Source organism: Pimephales promelas, chromosome 5 (genome assembly GCF_988280905.1).
Source record: "Pimephales promelas chromosome 5, fPimPro1.hap1.1, whole genome shotgun sequence".
Classification (NCBI taxonomy): Eukaryota; Metazoa; Chordata; class Actinopteri; order Cypriniformes; family Leuciscidae; genus Pimephales; species Pimephales promelas.
The window spans coordinates 12,718,496-12,731,943 of record NC_142773.1 but is presented as its reverse complement, the minus strand read 5'-3'; the positions used below and the strand labels follow the sequence as shown (position 1 = coordinate 12,731,943).

General features: G+C 38.5%; 2 protein-coding genes across 30 annotated transcripts in view; one reads left to right on the top strand and one right to left on the bottom strand.

The window, feature by feature from the left end:
• The window catches only part of dlg1b (discs large MAGUK scaffold protein 1b), a 140,537-nt gene extending 136,378 nt beyond the window's left edge, over positions 1-4,159 (top strand). For all 29 annotated transcript variants that reach the window (XM_089130982.1, XM_039672753.2, XM_039672751.2 and 26 more), the window contains one exon: positions 2,581-4,159. In XM_089130982.1, coding sequence (XP_088987108.1) covers positions 2,581-2,687 — 107 coding nt within the window. In that variant the 3' untranslated portion in view covers positions 2,688-4,159. The remainder of the gene's footprint in view (positions 1-2,580) is intronic.
• A 1,425-nt stretch (positions 4,160-5,584) lies between these two features.
• On the bottom strand, positions 5,585-6,373 carry ncbp2as2 (NCBP2 antisense 2 (head to head)). The gene is made up of 2 exons (XM_039672778.2): positions 6,225-6,373; positions 5,585-6,129 (listed from the first exon to the last, which is right to left on the bottom strand). Exon 2 carries the CDS (start codon positions 6,120-6,122, stop codon positions 5,808-5,810), a length of 315 nt encoding a protein of 104 aa, XP_039528712.1. The 5' UTR covers positions 6,123-6,129; positions 6,225-6,373; the 3' UTR covers positions 5,585-5,807.
• Positions 6,374-13,448: the final 7,075 nt, after the last annotated feature.

Genomic DNA, 13,448 nt, shown 5'->3' with positions numbered 1-13,448 from the left:
TAATTATTAAAAATGATCAATATATGATAACGATATTAAAAAAAGGGATGGGCACCCCTCCAGCACATGCACACACACACACAGGCTACATAACATGTGAGCAAAGCGGAGCAGCATGACGCTTAAATATAAGTTAAAAAAAAAAAACAACAAAAAAAATAAACATTTCACATTTGTTTTTAATAATATTACATTACTTATTTTTATTATTTCATCTATGTTGAGTAGGCTATGAAAAGGGAACCGCATGAGATGAGTAAGATAGGATCAAAATTCAAAAGCTGCCCAATATCGGAAAATATTTGGAGTGCGTCAGACATGATTTTGACCACTTATTAAGTTTTGTTTTGTAGAAAGCTTGTAAATTTCGTTTCATATAAATTGTATCTTCATTTTAATAAATGTTTCATCGACAAATTGACTGGATTAATACATTAGAAGTAAATATCAGACAATATAATCAGGACACAGAGGCGCGCAGGTGAACCGGAGCGCGTCTCATAATATGAACCGAAACACCGCGATGCTTGCCTCACACAGGCCTGAGAACTAAGCTACAGAAAGCTTTAAATATCTACTTTTAAACAAAACAATTAAAAACTAAAATAAATTGGCAACTCTCTGCGTATGTATAGGCTAATTCGAAGTATGCGTTTCTCTATGCGCGTTCACTGCGAAGATGGCGAGTAAGCATCATCAACTTTATCTTTGTTGCTGACACTGACAGAAAACACTAGTTTATTAATAAACAATTCAAATGTTTCATGCATAATCATTACTTTTGCCGGTTCTTTGTGGCAAGCTTTATGCATACGTTGAGATGCGGAATATGCAATTAAAAACGCTCATATGGTTTCTCTCCCATTTAATTAAATCAATATATGTGATTACTGATAATACAAATGGCTTAAATGATCTACTACTAGTCGACTAGAAAACTAGGACTCATTTTGAGGAATGAATGAACATAATAAACCTCTGTTCAGAGTGCCGCCGTGCTGGATTGTGTAGAGCGCTCATTGAATTTGAGGATTTATCGTGTTTAGGCTAAAAACAGGGCTGGTGCTTATCGCGGCTTGGGAAGAAACTGTATCTTGCAGTACATTTTAAACAAGGAAATATAGCGATTCGGCATGAAACGTTGATAGAGCAGTGAAAGGGTTCTGTCCGCAGCAGAATGACACGACAAACTCATTTTTTTTAAAAATGTCGTTTAACGCGTTTTGGAAAAGAGCTCTTCATATGTAGCAATGGCAAGGTCATTGGTTTGATTCCCAGGGAACCAGGGCTATGAACCAGTTCAAGAAATGAAAACAAAAACTGGAAACGAACGACATTTTAACAAGTACAAAAACGAAATTTAGTTTAATCATTCTAAACAGAAACGCTAGTCTGAAATTACCTGTTAGCGGTCAATAATGTTATTTTATCATTCTGTTTAATATTTTAATTTGGCAGACAACCAGTCATGAATTAAAATATTACGACCTATGCAACGTTGTCAAAATGTGACTTCGACATGTCCATCGTGAGTGTATTGTCGAGCCATCGCCATGGCAGTACTCAATTAGCTTTTGATCGCAGGAGTTTTTCCAAGGATACGCCACCAACTGTTAAAGCATTACATTTAAGTGAAATTAAGATTAAATCCAGTGTGGCGTGTTTTGAACCCCGCAAAAATTGCAGGTTAGTGTGGAAGTTTTAGGAAATTAAAAATACAAAACGTACAAACCAATGAAACCTTGTTGTTTAAGTTAGTATTGTGACTCTGTATGTTCAGACACTAGCATTATATTGTTAACATTTTATGAAGATCAAGCTCAAATGGAGTTGCAAGGTTTTTCCCCAGAGAATGTCGGAGATCTGTTTTGTCCGTCATTAGAACGGCTACATTTGGCCATGCATTGGCTATGACCATACGGCAAAAACCAGACGAAGACACTCTACTCAGCTCCTCAAATACGTAAAACATTAGCCTTTACAAATATTGTGTTTCATGATAATCGAATGTAAAGAGTTTTATTTCTAAAAACTTTACTTCTAAAAACTCGGCGTTCGTGGTTCGACTTATCGAGACTGTTTTCCAAAGATGGCTCCTGTCTGTATACACGAAGTGAACTGTCTTTATAAAATATCGTCTTATTAAACGGTCTGTACACTTACAAAGTTCTCAATGCTTCGTTTTTCATGTATAGACCCTCATTATGTTACTGTGTTAGTGTGGGGCTATTTTGAGCCTTGTTAGTGGTATAAACTAGCGATTTGTTTTTTTTACTTATTAAATGCCCCCATATACTAGCATTATACGTTAAACAGTTTTTAGAGATAAAACTCTTTACATTCGATTATCATGAAACCTTACAAACCTCAGAGAACGGCCGACTAGGCACCAATGTGTCATTAGACCAAAGGTTCATTTTGCGCCGGAGTTCTCCTTTAAAGCACCACTGCTGAAATGTAAGACTAACCAAAAAGCCTAGATAAACTCACCGATTGACTCGCTGTAAGAATCTAACTGTTGTCAGTTTACACTGTCTGCATGCGTTTCTCATCTCACTGTTGGCGGTCTCTGCATTGCAGCGATCCTTCAGGGCGACACCTTGGAAGAGATCTACGATCAAGTCAAGCAGATCATCGAGGAGCAGTCTGGGCCGTACATATGGGTGCAGTCCAAGGAGAAACTATGAGCGCCTTCAGGAGATTACCGTCCCCTTTTCTCTGCCTGATTTATTTATTGATTCTCTCTTTTTTTTTTTTTTTGTGGTTCTTTTTCAAATAATCTCAGTCGGGCTTCTCCAGCCGACAGCGTTCGCTCAACAGATTAATTCCTTAATCCAACGTACTTGGATCTCTGTTCAGTCCTACATCTGCACCTCCTGACTCTCAAGAGAAGGTGATCTGTCCTCCTCAGATCTCCACTGCTTCCACGCTTGCAGAGAGCAAAAGCTGCGCCGGAGCGGCATCTGTTTACCAGGGGTTTGGAAACGGGACAGTTCCTTAATGTTTAAGGGAGGTTACTTTGTAAGGACAAAGACAGCGATCTGGATTTTCCGACACACGTCTCTTTTTTTTTTTTTTTCGTTTGACCCGTTCGTTTCTGTGTTGTTTTTTTGTGTAAATGGTAACATGGAGCCAGAGTCTCAGGCATCGCATTCATTCAAACGGTGAGAGAAACTCAAAAAGGCAGAAGTTTGCACGTCGTAGCTTTTAAGACCAGGCGTTTCTCTCTCGTTGTCCGTTCCGCACATTGATCGTCGTCGATTTACTTCTTTTTCTCCCCTTGACTGTTGTATTGGCATGCTTATTGTTCTCCTCATTCTAATCGTCTGCGTTTCAGAGCCGTTGTGTGTAGATGATGTCCCGCCACCGCTAGAATGTCGGAGTCTACAATCAGTGTCTTACACAGAGTACATGTTTTCAACTCTTTGATTTACATCTAGGAAAGTCCGCCATTTGTAAGGAACTGATATTTTTAAGAGGCAATAAAATGCCAGCGCATATGTGGAAGAAATTTATTGTACAATGAGATATTGACAGATATTTAACCCTCCATAAACTGCCTATTTTGTTATAATAAAAGTCTATATTGAGCTTTACTTAAGCACTATTATGATGGGAGTTATTTTCTTGACATTGTAAAATGTATATTAGAGCAAGATATTTAACAAAAGGAATAGTATGAATATATTTTTTTCCCCTTTTTCTGTTACCACCCTTTATTTTCCCAAACTGAAACAAACGACAAGGCAGGGCAGCGAGGAGACCGCAGAGAAGACTGAGCCAGGACGACGATTGACACAATATTTGAGGCTAGTCCTGTCTCTTCCTCCTCGCTGCCCACCATTTCATCATCATCAGCTGGAAGAAGCCGGCTCTGTCCGCTCCCCCTCTCAGCTGCAAGAAGAGCTTCACAGAGACTTTTTTTAAACCCGTCCCAGAGAAGGGGTCCCGTATGCTCTTCCTACGACATGATTGTTTTCTATACTAAGACTGCTTGTTCTACCACCTCAACACCTCTGCTTTTTAGGGACATTTTGGGACTGGACGAGAAAAAAAAAAACATGTAAATAACCTACTGATCTGATTCATTCCATTGATCACAACGAACAAGAGAATGGTTAATTCAAAAACAATAAAACAAAATCTTTCTCATACAGCACAGTGCTGGTGTGAGTCTTCCTTCAGATGGAGTGCTGAAGTATATTTACATCACTTCTGAAAGTTGTCATTATGGTAATGCCAGGCCATTTATGCTCGTTCAGTTTGGTATGATTTATTCGCCCCCAAAATCTGTTCATTAAAATGGTTACCAACATTCTTCAAAATATCAACAGTTAATGGAAATGAGAATTCGTAAATGATGACTATTTTACAACACACTGTCAACTATTTTACACTAATTTGTATAAATTCTTACAATATTATCATTGGTAGGATTTCATATGATCAGCTGACTCCCCACTGGCGGTTTAGGTTTTCTCATGAGATTGGGTTGGAAGTTAACTATCCCTTTAAGTGTTAAAGCAATGGCAACTGATGTGATAGTGTGTTTGCAGATGTAGGGATGCAATTATTCATTTGGTTAGTAAACCCGGGAATTGTAATTAACAAACATTGGGAAGAACAGTGAAACGTTCCAAAGATAAGGAACGTATTATAGATAAGTGCGCCTGGTTTCACCCACTGATAGAGGCTATTTATTTTACATACACACAGTTAGACTTCTAACAAGGGCTTTTTGACTTCTTTAAGTATTATGGAAATCACCGGCGCCTCAGAGTAAAAGTAAAAAAACAGAAATTGTGAATTACAATTAAAAAGGCCACATTTGTGTCAAAGTGCATTTTTTTTTTATAATTTTTTGATGAATTCATGACAAATATCCCTTTATTCTATACAGCCATTCATTTTTAGTACATTTATTAAATAATGCATATTTGTTTGATCTTAAACCCCCAAAACATCAGGTTGTGCAATTGTCTGAACAAATAAACAGACTAAGAAAACTATTTAAAATTATTTATGATGGCATGATTTTAGGTTTGAACCCTTTCATATAAATTATCCGTAGATTTAAAGCTATTGAGATAATTGAAAGACGTTTGTCTGTGAATTTGTATATTGTGGTAACCGCTGCAAACATGGCTCTTTTATTATGAATTGACAAGGTAACAGTAAACATGATAATGCATCATTCAGATCCTTGTGGCAGGCAGAGGATTTAAAGGTTTGTAAATCTCTCCTAAATACTAGTAAAAACTTGTTTCAAGTATGGGTTGGCTGATACTGTTTCCATGTCAGGTAGTACAACTACAGTATTACACAATACCGCCTGCCAGTAAGTCAAAAATATAACTTGAACACTTCGAAATGTTTTTTAACATGTGAAACTTGTTTAAACACGTTGTTCGTGACTCAACTATATACAATACAACCGTTTTGAAACGATTTTGTGTTTTTCAATGTCAATGTGGGTCACGCGTCAATTTGTAACCTTTGTGACGTAGTTTTATAGAGACATAAATGGGCTACATTATCTACCTTTATTTTACATTTTTAGGTGCTCATGAAACTCTATGAATCATTGTAGCTTTGAACTCTCTTTATTTAATAATCTGGCATCACATTTTGTTATAACGTGACAACCAATCCAAAACACTCATTTCAACCATTTCTTTCTCAAACAACATGGCACTTCCGGTGATAGAAGCAATCTTTACAGTGTTATTAATTTAAATAAGTCTATTAAGGGCCACAACACACCAGTCTGAGTCTTTAAATGACGCTGTCCCAGTGGCACACAATAGTCACTTTTTGTCTTTTATCTGTCGATTGGCGTCCTTTATTCCCTCTTTCACCTCCTTCACAAACGTGTCCCGCAGCCTCGAAGCTCTTCGACCCAAATCCCCCACACCCCTGGGCATCTGTGAGGTCTCCTCGCGTATCTGGCGAAAAGTGTGGGATGTGAGCAGCTTGTTCGAGGCGTTTTTCCCGGCGATCTGAGCTTTAGTGATGGCGAAGGCCGTGATCTGCGCTGCGCGTCTAATAGGTCGAGACTCCGCGAGCTTCTCCACCACCTGAGCGTTATTTATCAAGGCATGGAAGATCCGCCCCAGCACCATTTTGAACCTGTTACAAATATATACATTAGGTTTTAATGACCATGTTCACGTTTAATACATGTTTAGTTTAACTATTATTTCGTTATGTAAACAGTAAATTACCTTCAAAGGTCCCCAATCGAGTTCTCTGGACTCCACTGAGCGGGTCTTTCAACACAAGGATAGGATTTGCATCACCGTAAGGGTTTACACGACATACAGTAGCGCCTCTACAGGCGTGGAGAGATACACACACTCAACAAGAAGAAGAAAAAATGAATAAATAAATAAATAAATAAAAGATGAGAGGGTACATAAGCATCAGTTTACAAATGGATACGTTATACATTTAACAATTCCAAAGCCAGGTTATAAATTATTTTAAGTTGAATGAATGTTTACAGTATTTTTCATGCAATTTAAATACAGAAAATATACTTTACAGGACAGAACTATTCATTATATTTTATATTTGTATATTATGTGAAAATGTTAAAGAAGGAGCATATATTAATCATTTTAATCGCTTTACTATTTTTTGACATCACATCTACATACATTTTAATCTCTTTTCCAAGCATCATAAAAAAAGGTTTGCCTTTTGTAAACTTGCATTTATGAATGTGAAATTCACATATAAAATGTATAATAAAACCAACATCCTTTAAAGAGCAATCCTTGATATAATACCCCCAAATCACATGTTTGTAAGATAATTTAAATGTTTGAACATTTTTTGGCTTCAGTATTCTTGAGAAAAGGGATTTTCCCACAGCGTAAGCTAGCTTGCTCAGCACTCGTTCCCTCATCTAGAGAGAACCGAAGTTACATTAGTAACCGAGTAAGTTCTCATATAATGGTGTCAATGCAGGCAGATCAATAATATTGTTGAATATATTAAATTAAAGGTTAAATTGAATGTTCCCAACTAAGCAAGCCCCAAAAGCGAAAAAGGAACAAGGAACAAAAACTCCATCAGGAGACAGAATGGAGAAAAAAAAAAGAAAAAAAAACCTTGGGAGAACCCAGACTCAGTCGGGGGGCCAGTTCTCCTCTGGCCAATGAACAAACAGTGTATGATTATGATTCAGGCAACATTACGGGTCAGAAGTCAGATTTGATCGGAACAATCAGAATATTATCCAGTTCCATCTGGTTGAAGATCAGAGTCACGCCGGTATGGAGACGGGTTAGTCTAGTTGACACAATCTCTGTTGGCACTTCAGGGATGCGTTGTGGTCATGTCTAGGCTACGGGATACGGATACGGTCCAGATCCGGCTGACTACATCATGCATTGTGGTCGTATCTAGGTGCAGATCCATCACCTGGTCTGGATACGGCATGGATCCGCCTGATTACAGTAAACCTTGTAATAAACAGAAATACTAATATTAGCAGAGATGCCATTTTTCTAATGATGTAACAAGTACATCTGCTGTTTTTGGAATTGTTCTCGGTTTCGGCTGACCTACGTAATTTATGCAGCCTAATAATCATTTAACTGATTTGAATTTTAGGAACTATGTGTATGCTTGGCCAAAGAGATGTGTTTTTAGTCTAAATTTAAACTGACAGAGTATGTCTGCTTTCCGGACAATGTTAGGAAGATTGTTCCAGAGTTTTGGTGCTAAATGGGTAAAGGATCTACCGCTTGCAGTCGATTTTGATATTTTAGGTTTTAGGTACTATTTCAGGTATTAATTAGGTATTTAGGTATCAACTGGCCAGAGTTTTGAGATCACAATAGATACGAAGGACTATAATGTGTTAGAAGCTCGCTCAAGTACTGGACAGCTAAACCATTTAGTGGTTGGTAAGTGTAACGGGGTTCAGATGTTATAGGAAGAAGGAGGCGGGGTCCTAGTACTGAGCCTTGTGGTACGCCATACTGAACTTGTGATCGATAAGACATCTCTTCATTTACTGCTACAAACTGATAACAAACTGTCAGATAAGTATGATTTAAACCATGCTAATGCGGTTCCACAAATGCCATAATTTTCTAGTCAATTTAAAAGAATGTTGTGGTCAATATTGTCAAATGCAGCAATAAGGTCGAGTAACACACATAGAGTAATAAAACCACGATCGGATAAGAGCAAAGCCAGCTTAAAAGTTTTCGGTACATATCCTAGTGACAAAGATGAATTCATCATATTAAGAAGAGGATCTATGACCTCTGGAAGCATTTCTTTCAGTAGCTTAGTCGGTATAGGGTCAACATACTGTACATGTTGTTGATTTAACAAGTTAAGACAATTCTTCCTCTCCTATAGCAAGGAATGAATGGAATTTTACCTCAGGGAGACTACAATGCACTGCCTGATGTGATATTCTAGTAGACGGTTGCATGGTTATAATTTTCTCCCTAATATTATCAATCTTTTAAAGCTACACTGTGATTTTTACCCCCATCTAGCGGTGAAAAGGTATATGACCATCCAGTGAATATTATTTTCTGTTCCTCTCAATTCCGATTTCGTTTTAACTCCTACGGTGGCCAATGTAGTCCAAGATTAACATGACTTCCAGTTCGACCTCGTCCATGAGTGTTAACTGAAACGTAAACGCGAAAGGCGAAGCTTGAATTAACGGGTATGTGCCTCTTTGGCTAATGTACTTTCAAGATGGAGAGGCAACATGGCGACCGACATTAGAACCCCTTACCCGTATGTATTTTCAATGGCATATTATACACTCAGGAGAATACTTTATTACTTGAACAAAGTAAATATACATTAATGAGCACATATATTGAAAGAACTAAGTGTTTTTAGCTAAGAATAAACTAAAAGAGTTACACAGTGTAGCTTTAAGTAAAGAAGTTCAAGCAGAAATTAAGCAGATCTAGCAGTTTTTAAGGCGTCTTTTGAATGGAATCGAGCTATTTCTTTCCAAGAAATCCGAAAAATGTCTCGAAAAAAGCACTTGAAAAGAGAAAGTCAAAAGTTTCTGTCCCAATATCGAGTTCTTTTAAGCCTGGGTTGCCCAGTCCTCCTCCTGCCGATCGACTGTCCAGCACAGTTCATCTCCAACCCTAACCAAACACACCTGAAGCAACCAATTAAGGTCTTTGGGATCACTTGAAAATTAAAGGCAGGAGAAGATCTGTGCAGGACAGCCGATCGACAGGAGCAGGATTGGGCACCACTGTATCTGAGATGTGTCACAGAGAAATTGACAGTCAATGGAGGGAGAGAACTCAATACATAATATATTTGAAGAACTGGGTATGAAGAGGGGGAGACTTGACCATTTATTTATTTTTCTTATTACTGGCATAATGAAAATAATATTTTTTTTTAACTAATTCAAGCCCAGACTTGAATTTATGGTAGTTTATGGTATTAAACACTCCTGTACAGTTGGTGGCGGTATAATACAAAAGTAGTAATCTGCCAAAAAACAAGACATTCCTTGTCTGGTCTCATTGCAGTATACACTGCTTTATGTCAAACTCCTTACCAATCTACTCACCTGAGATCGTCTCTTCTGTCCGTCTTCCGGATCCTCTGTCTTTGTGTTCACAGTCACCTGCACAGAGAATCAACTTCAGTCATCACCAGCTAAGTCACCATCATCATTCTCGAAGTCACCAGGCTCTCACCATCTCGTTGTTCCACCACCACTCTGCTTTTTAAAAACACTGTGTGCACTAAAACCCGTCTGACAGAATGCTGAGGAGATGAAACTGATCAGGAATATTATCAATAAAGCAATCTTTAGTGGCAGAAGTGATAGTTCTAACATATTTGTAACACAGTCGTCTTTGCAGCCTTATATGAGACTAGATAATGATCTGAGATGTCATCACTCTGCCGCAGAATTTCAACGTCATTCCATGTGACAATATTAGATCTAAAGTAATTACGACAATGAGTGGGTCCTGACAAGTGTTGTTTTACTTCAAGAAAGAGGAGTTATCTACATGTATATTAAAATCACCAACAATTAGGACTTTATCTGCAGACAATATCATTAAATTCATTGATAAAGTCTGTATGGTGGTCTGTATACAGTAGTCAACACAAATCTCAAACATGATTTATCATTTACACCAGATAGTGTTACATTAAAGGGTCATTCCACCCCTGGAAAGATGAATGTGTATTTAAAATGGGTCTTTTATGTAGAAGAAATGTGAAATTATTTTTGAATTTGGAGCTTTTTAGACTGAGAATAGCTAGAAAATGTAGTTTTGGCTTATGTGGATGAAAGACAACAACTCCCCGAATGCACTGCTTCGGTGCCCTAGGAGGCCACGCTTACCGGGAACAGCGCAGTAGTTAAAACAACAGTCTAGGCTAATGATACTAGTGAGTCTCCGTGATGAGTCTGCCTGAAAATGTGTTTCGAGATCGCCCAAAATGTCAAAATGGATTCGGCTTTTGCGTTATAGTCGCCATTCATCATGTTTACTGTGGCGAGCAGGACGAGTGAGGGCCGCGGGAGAATGGCACGAGGCCAGTGGCGTGATTACCGATGAGTGACACCTGTGAGATCTAAGTCTCGTATCTCTCACAGAGGAGCGGGAATTTTCTTAGCAATGTTAAAACGCACATCAACCGATCACTTTCTTAGTGTTAATGTAAACACTACATTCAGATTCACCAATCAGAATGAATTCAGTTAGATTGAAACAAAAGCTGTAACTTACATGTAAACAATGCATGGCGACTGCAGAAAGCAAAAGATGAATCCCGGACATCGACGGCCGGACATGTCCGGGAATAAGAGGATGGTAACCCCTAAAGTTACTAACGCTACTCAGCTTTCTCCACAGAACAAGAGCCTGCTAGCTTAGCTTCCAAAAAAGATGTGTAATCCCAATCCTCCATAATGCATCCGTCTTGCGTGTTCAGCTTCGTCCATATTTTCAAAAAGTTTCCGGTGAAATCAGACGCACTGGCACTGATCTGTGATTGGTCTGTTAGCCCATTAGGTCCGACCCCCTATGGGCGCGTTTGAAAGGGTGGGATCTAGTGCTTGTAGTCTTTACAGAAATCCCCACTTCCTCCAACAATGACGTAAACTGACGATTTTTGCGTCATTTTAGGAGGAAGTGAAAAAGGCAAATACGCCATCTCATAAATACTGTCCAATGCTATCTCATGACCAATTCGTACGAGTGAGTAAAATGTGGCTGATTCGTTAAGAATTCGTACGACCTCTATAAACCCCAATGACAGTTAGGTTTAGGGGCGGGGACAGGAGAAGGTCATTCATACAAATTCATTCGAATTGGGCAACTCGTAAAATATGTACGATTTATTTAGCAAAAATCGTAAAAATTCATATGAATTGGCCAGCTCGTAAAATTCGTACGAATTGCGATGAGATCTAAGTTGGTTTGTATGCCCAATTCGTCATGTTTGAGCTCTAAGACTATGTGCCATATTACTAGAGAGAAGAGCGGCACCATCCCCGGAGGGTCTCTTTTCAACAAGTCAGGTCAGCCCCAAAAACGTTTCCAATTGTCTATGAACAATATATTATTTTGCAGACACCACTTAGAGGTAATGTAACTCCGACTGTATTCGTTCGAAAGAAGAATGTCATATGCACCTAGGAGGATGACTTGAGGGTGAGTAAATCATGGGCTAATTTTAATTTTTGGGTGAATTATCCCTTTAATGGTGGTTGGCAAACCAACCTAAAGGTGCATTACAGCCACCTACTGGATTGGAGTGTGGACAGCAGATTGACAGGAAAGTAATTAATAAAATGAAACAAAATAAATAAATAGATATCCATACGAAATTATCTCACTTTCCCCAGTATTTTTCAGATAATTTATCAGGAGGCTGTACTTTTCCAGATGTTTTTCCCAGCAAATTCTCTAGAGTCATGTTTTGCTTTCCAATTCGCATCGCTAAGTCCGTTCTTGCTTCCTCACTTTTGCAATATAATAGAATGTGTTTACCATTCTAGAAACTGCAGGGACATTGTTTCTGTTTTTTTTCTTTCAACCACTACAATGCCAATAAAATTCCTAATACATCAACAGTAAACCGATAAAGTGATCTGTTGTTCCTTTATGATAACGAGGAATGAAAAAAAGCAGTGTAATTATGGCCTGTCTCTAACTGTTTTGATCCATCTGTAAATAATATGAATAGTTTATACTGATAATGGTCCACATGGTTTGGAATTGTTAATATCCACTGTGGTAGGCTACTATTTTAGATTTCTCTTTAAACATTTGTTGTAGACATTGTGTGCCTTTGCATTTCCTACCCCTCGGAAGCTGTAAAAAATAGTTATATTATGCTCTGAACATTCTTGTAAGATTGGCTTTGTGTGGTAGCTGTTCATTTTGCTTTAGAGTCACACATTAATTGATAAAAAGCTGTCTTTGTGAGGCCGTTCTGTAAAGAGCTGATAGTGTATCTGCTGGAAACAGCTCCTCTGCGAGACGCACACACCAAGCTTGCCTCACTTTCAGTGGGATTGCATCATCTGTGGAAGGCAGGCACCTTTTTTTAAGTTGAGGTGGGCCGAATTAACCAACGTACTTGGTCTTCAGCATTGACGGAAGCTACATTTATCCTCCATCTTTATTTTTAGTTTTTCCCTCATAACAGTAACCTGTTTATGTAAAAGTCATTCCTCTCTCTGTTTTCTTCTTATACAGGAAAAATTCAATTTAAAGGGGTCATGAACTGGCTTTTTAAATTTTATTATATTGTTGTTTGAGTTCAGCTTATGACGTTCGCTTAGTTTTTACATTCAGAAACATCAAAATGAATAAGTAATAGGCGATTTTGTACCCTAGTTTTGAGCCTAGCTGAAAAACTAGCTGGGTTTTTATGGGTGTCTCGCACTGAAGACTTGGAAGTAAACGCCCACTGCTGTGAGTGGATAACAGTTTTGCATATTATGAGTTTCAACTCACCCATTGATGCACTTGGGGGAAATTGTTTTGAAAACATCCAATGTTGTAAAATGGCAACCGGAATGATTTGCCCTAACACAGTCTCATCCCAAGACGTCATACAACTGACGCTTTTGACCATAAGTCAACATCTGCCGTTTTAGGGTACCCTTTAACGTCAGTTACATGACGATCCTGGGGCGTCATCCAACTGACGCTTTACCTTTAAAATCCATTAGATGATACGCCGGTAGGTTTAGGTCTGGGGTAGGGTTAGGATTAGTCATCTAACGACGTTAAAGGGTAACCTAAAACAGCGGATGTTGACGTATGGTCAAAAGCATCAGTTGTATGACGTCTTGAGATGAGACTGCGCTGTTCGCCCATACGTGTTCGACCCAGAGTCCATCGTTTACAAAACAATCCTCGGTGAAATGAAACGAACAGACGGACAATGTTTTACTGTACCTC

What these genes read in the sequence shown, in the direction of transcription:
- ncbp2as2 (XM_039672778.2), bottom strand. Translation starts at nt 6,122, where the DNA reads ATGGTGCTGGGGCGGATCTTCCATGCCTTGATAAATAACGCTCAGGTG.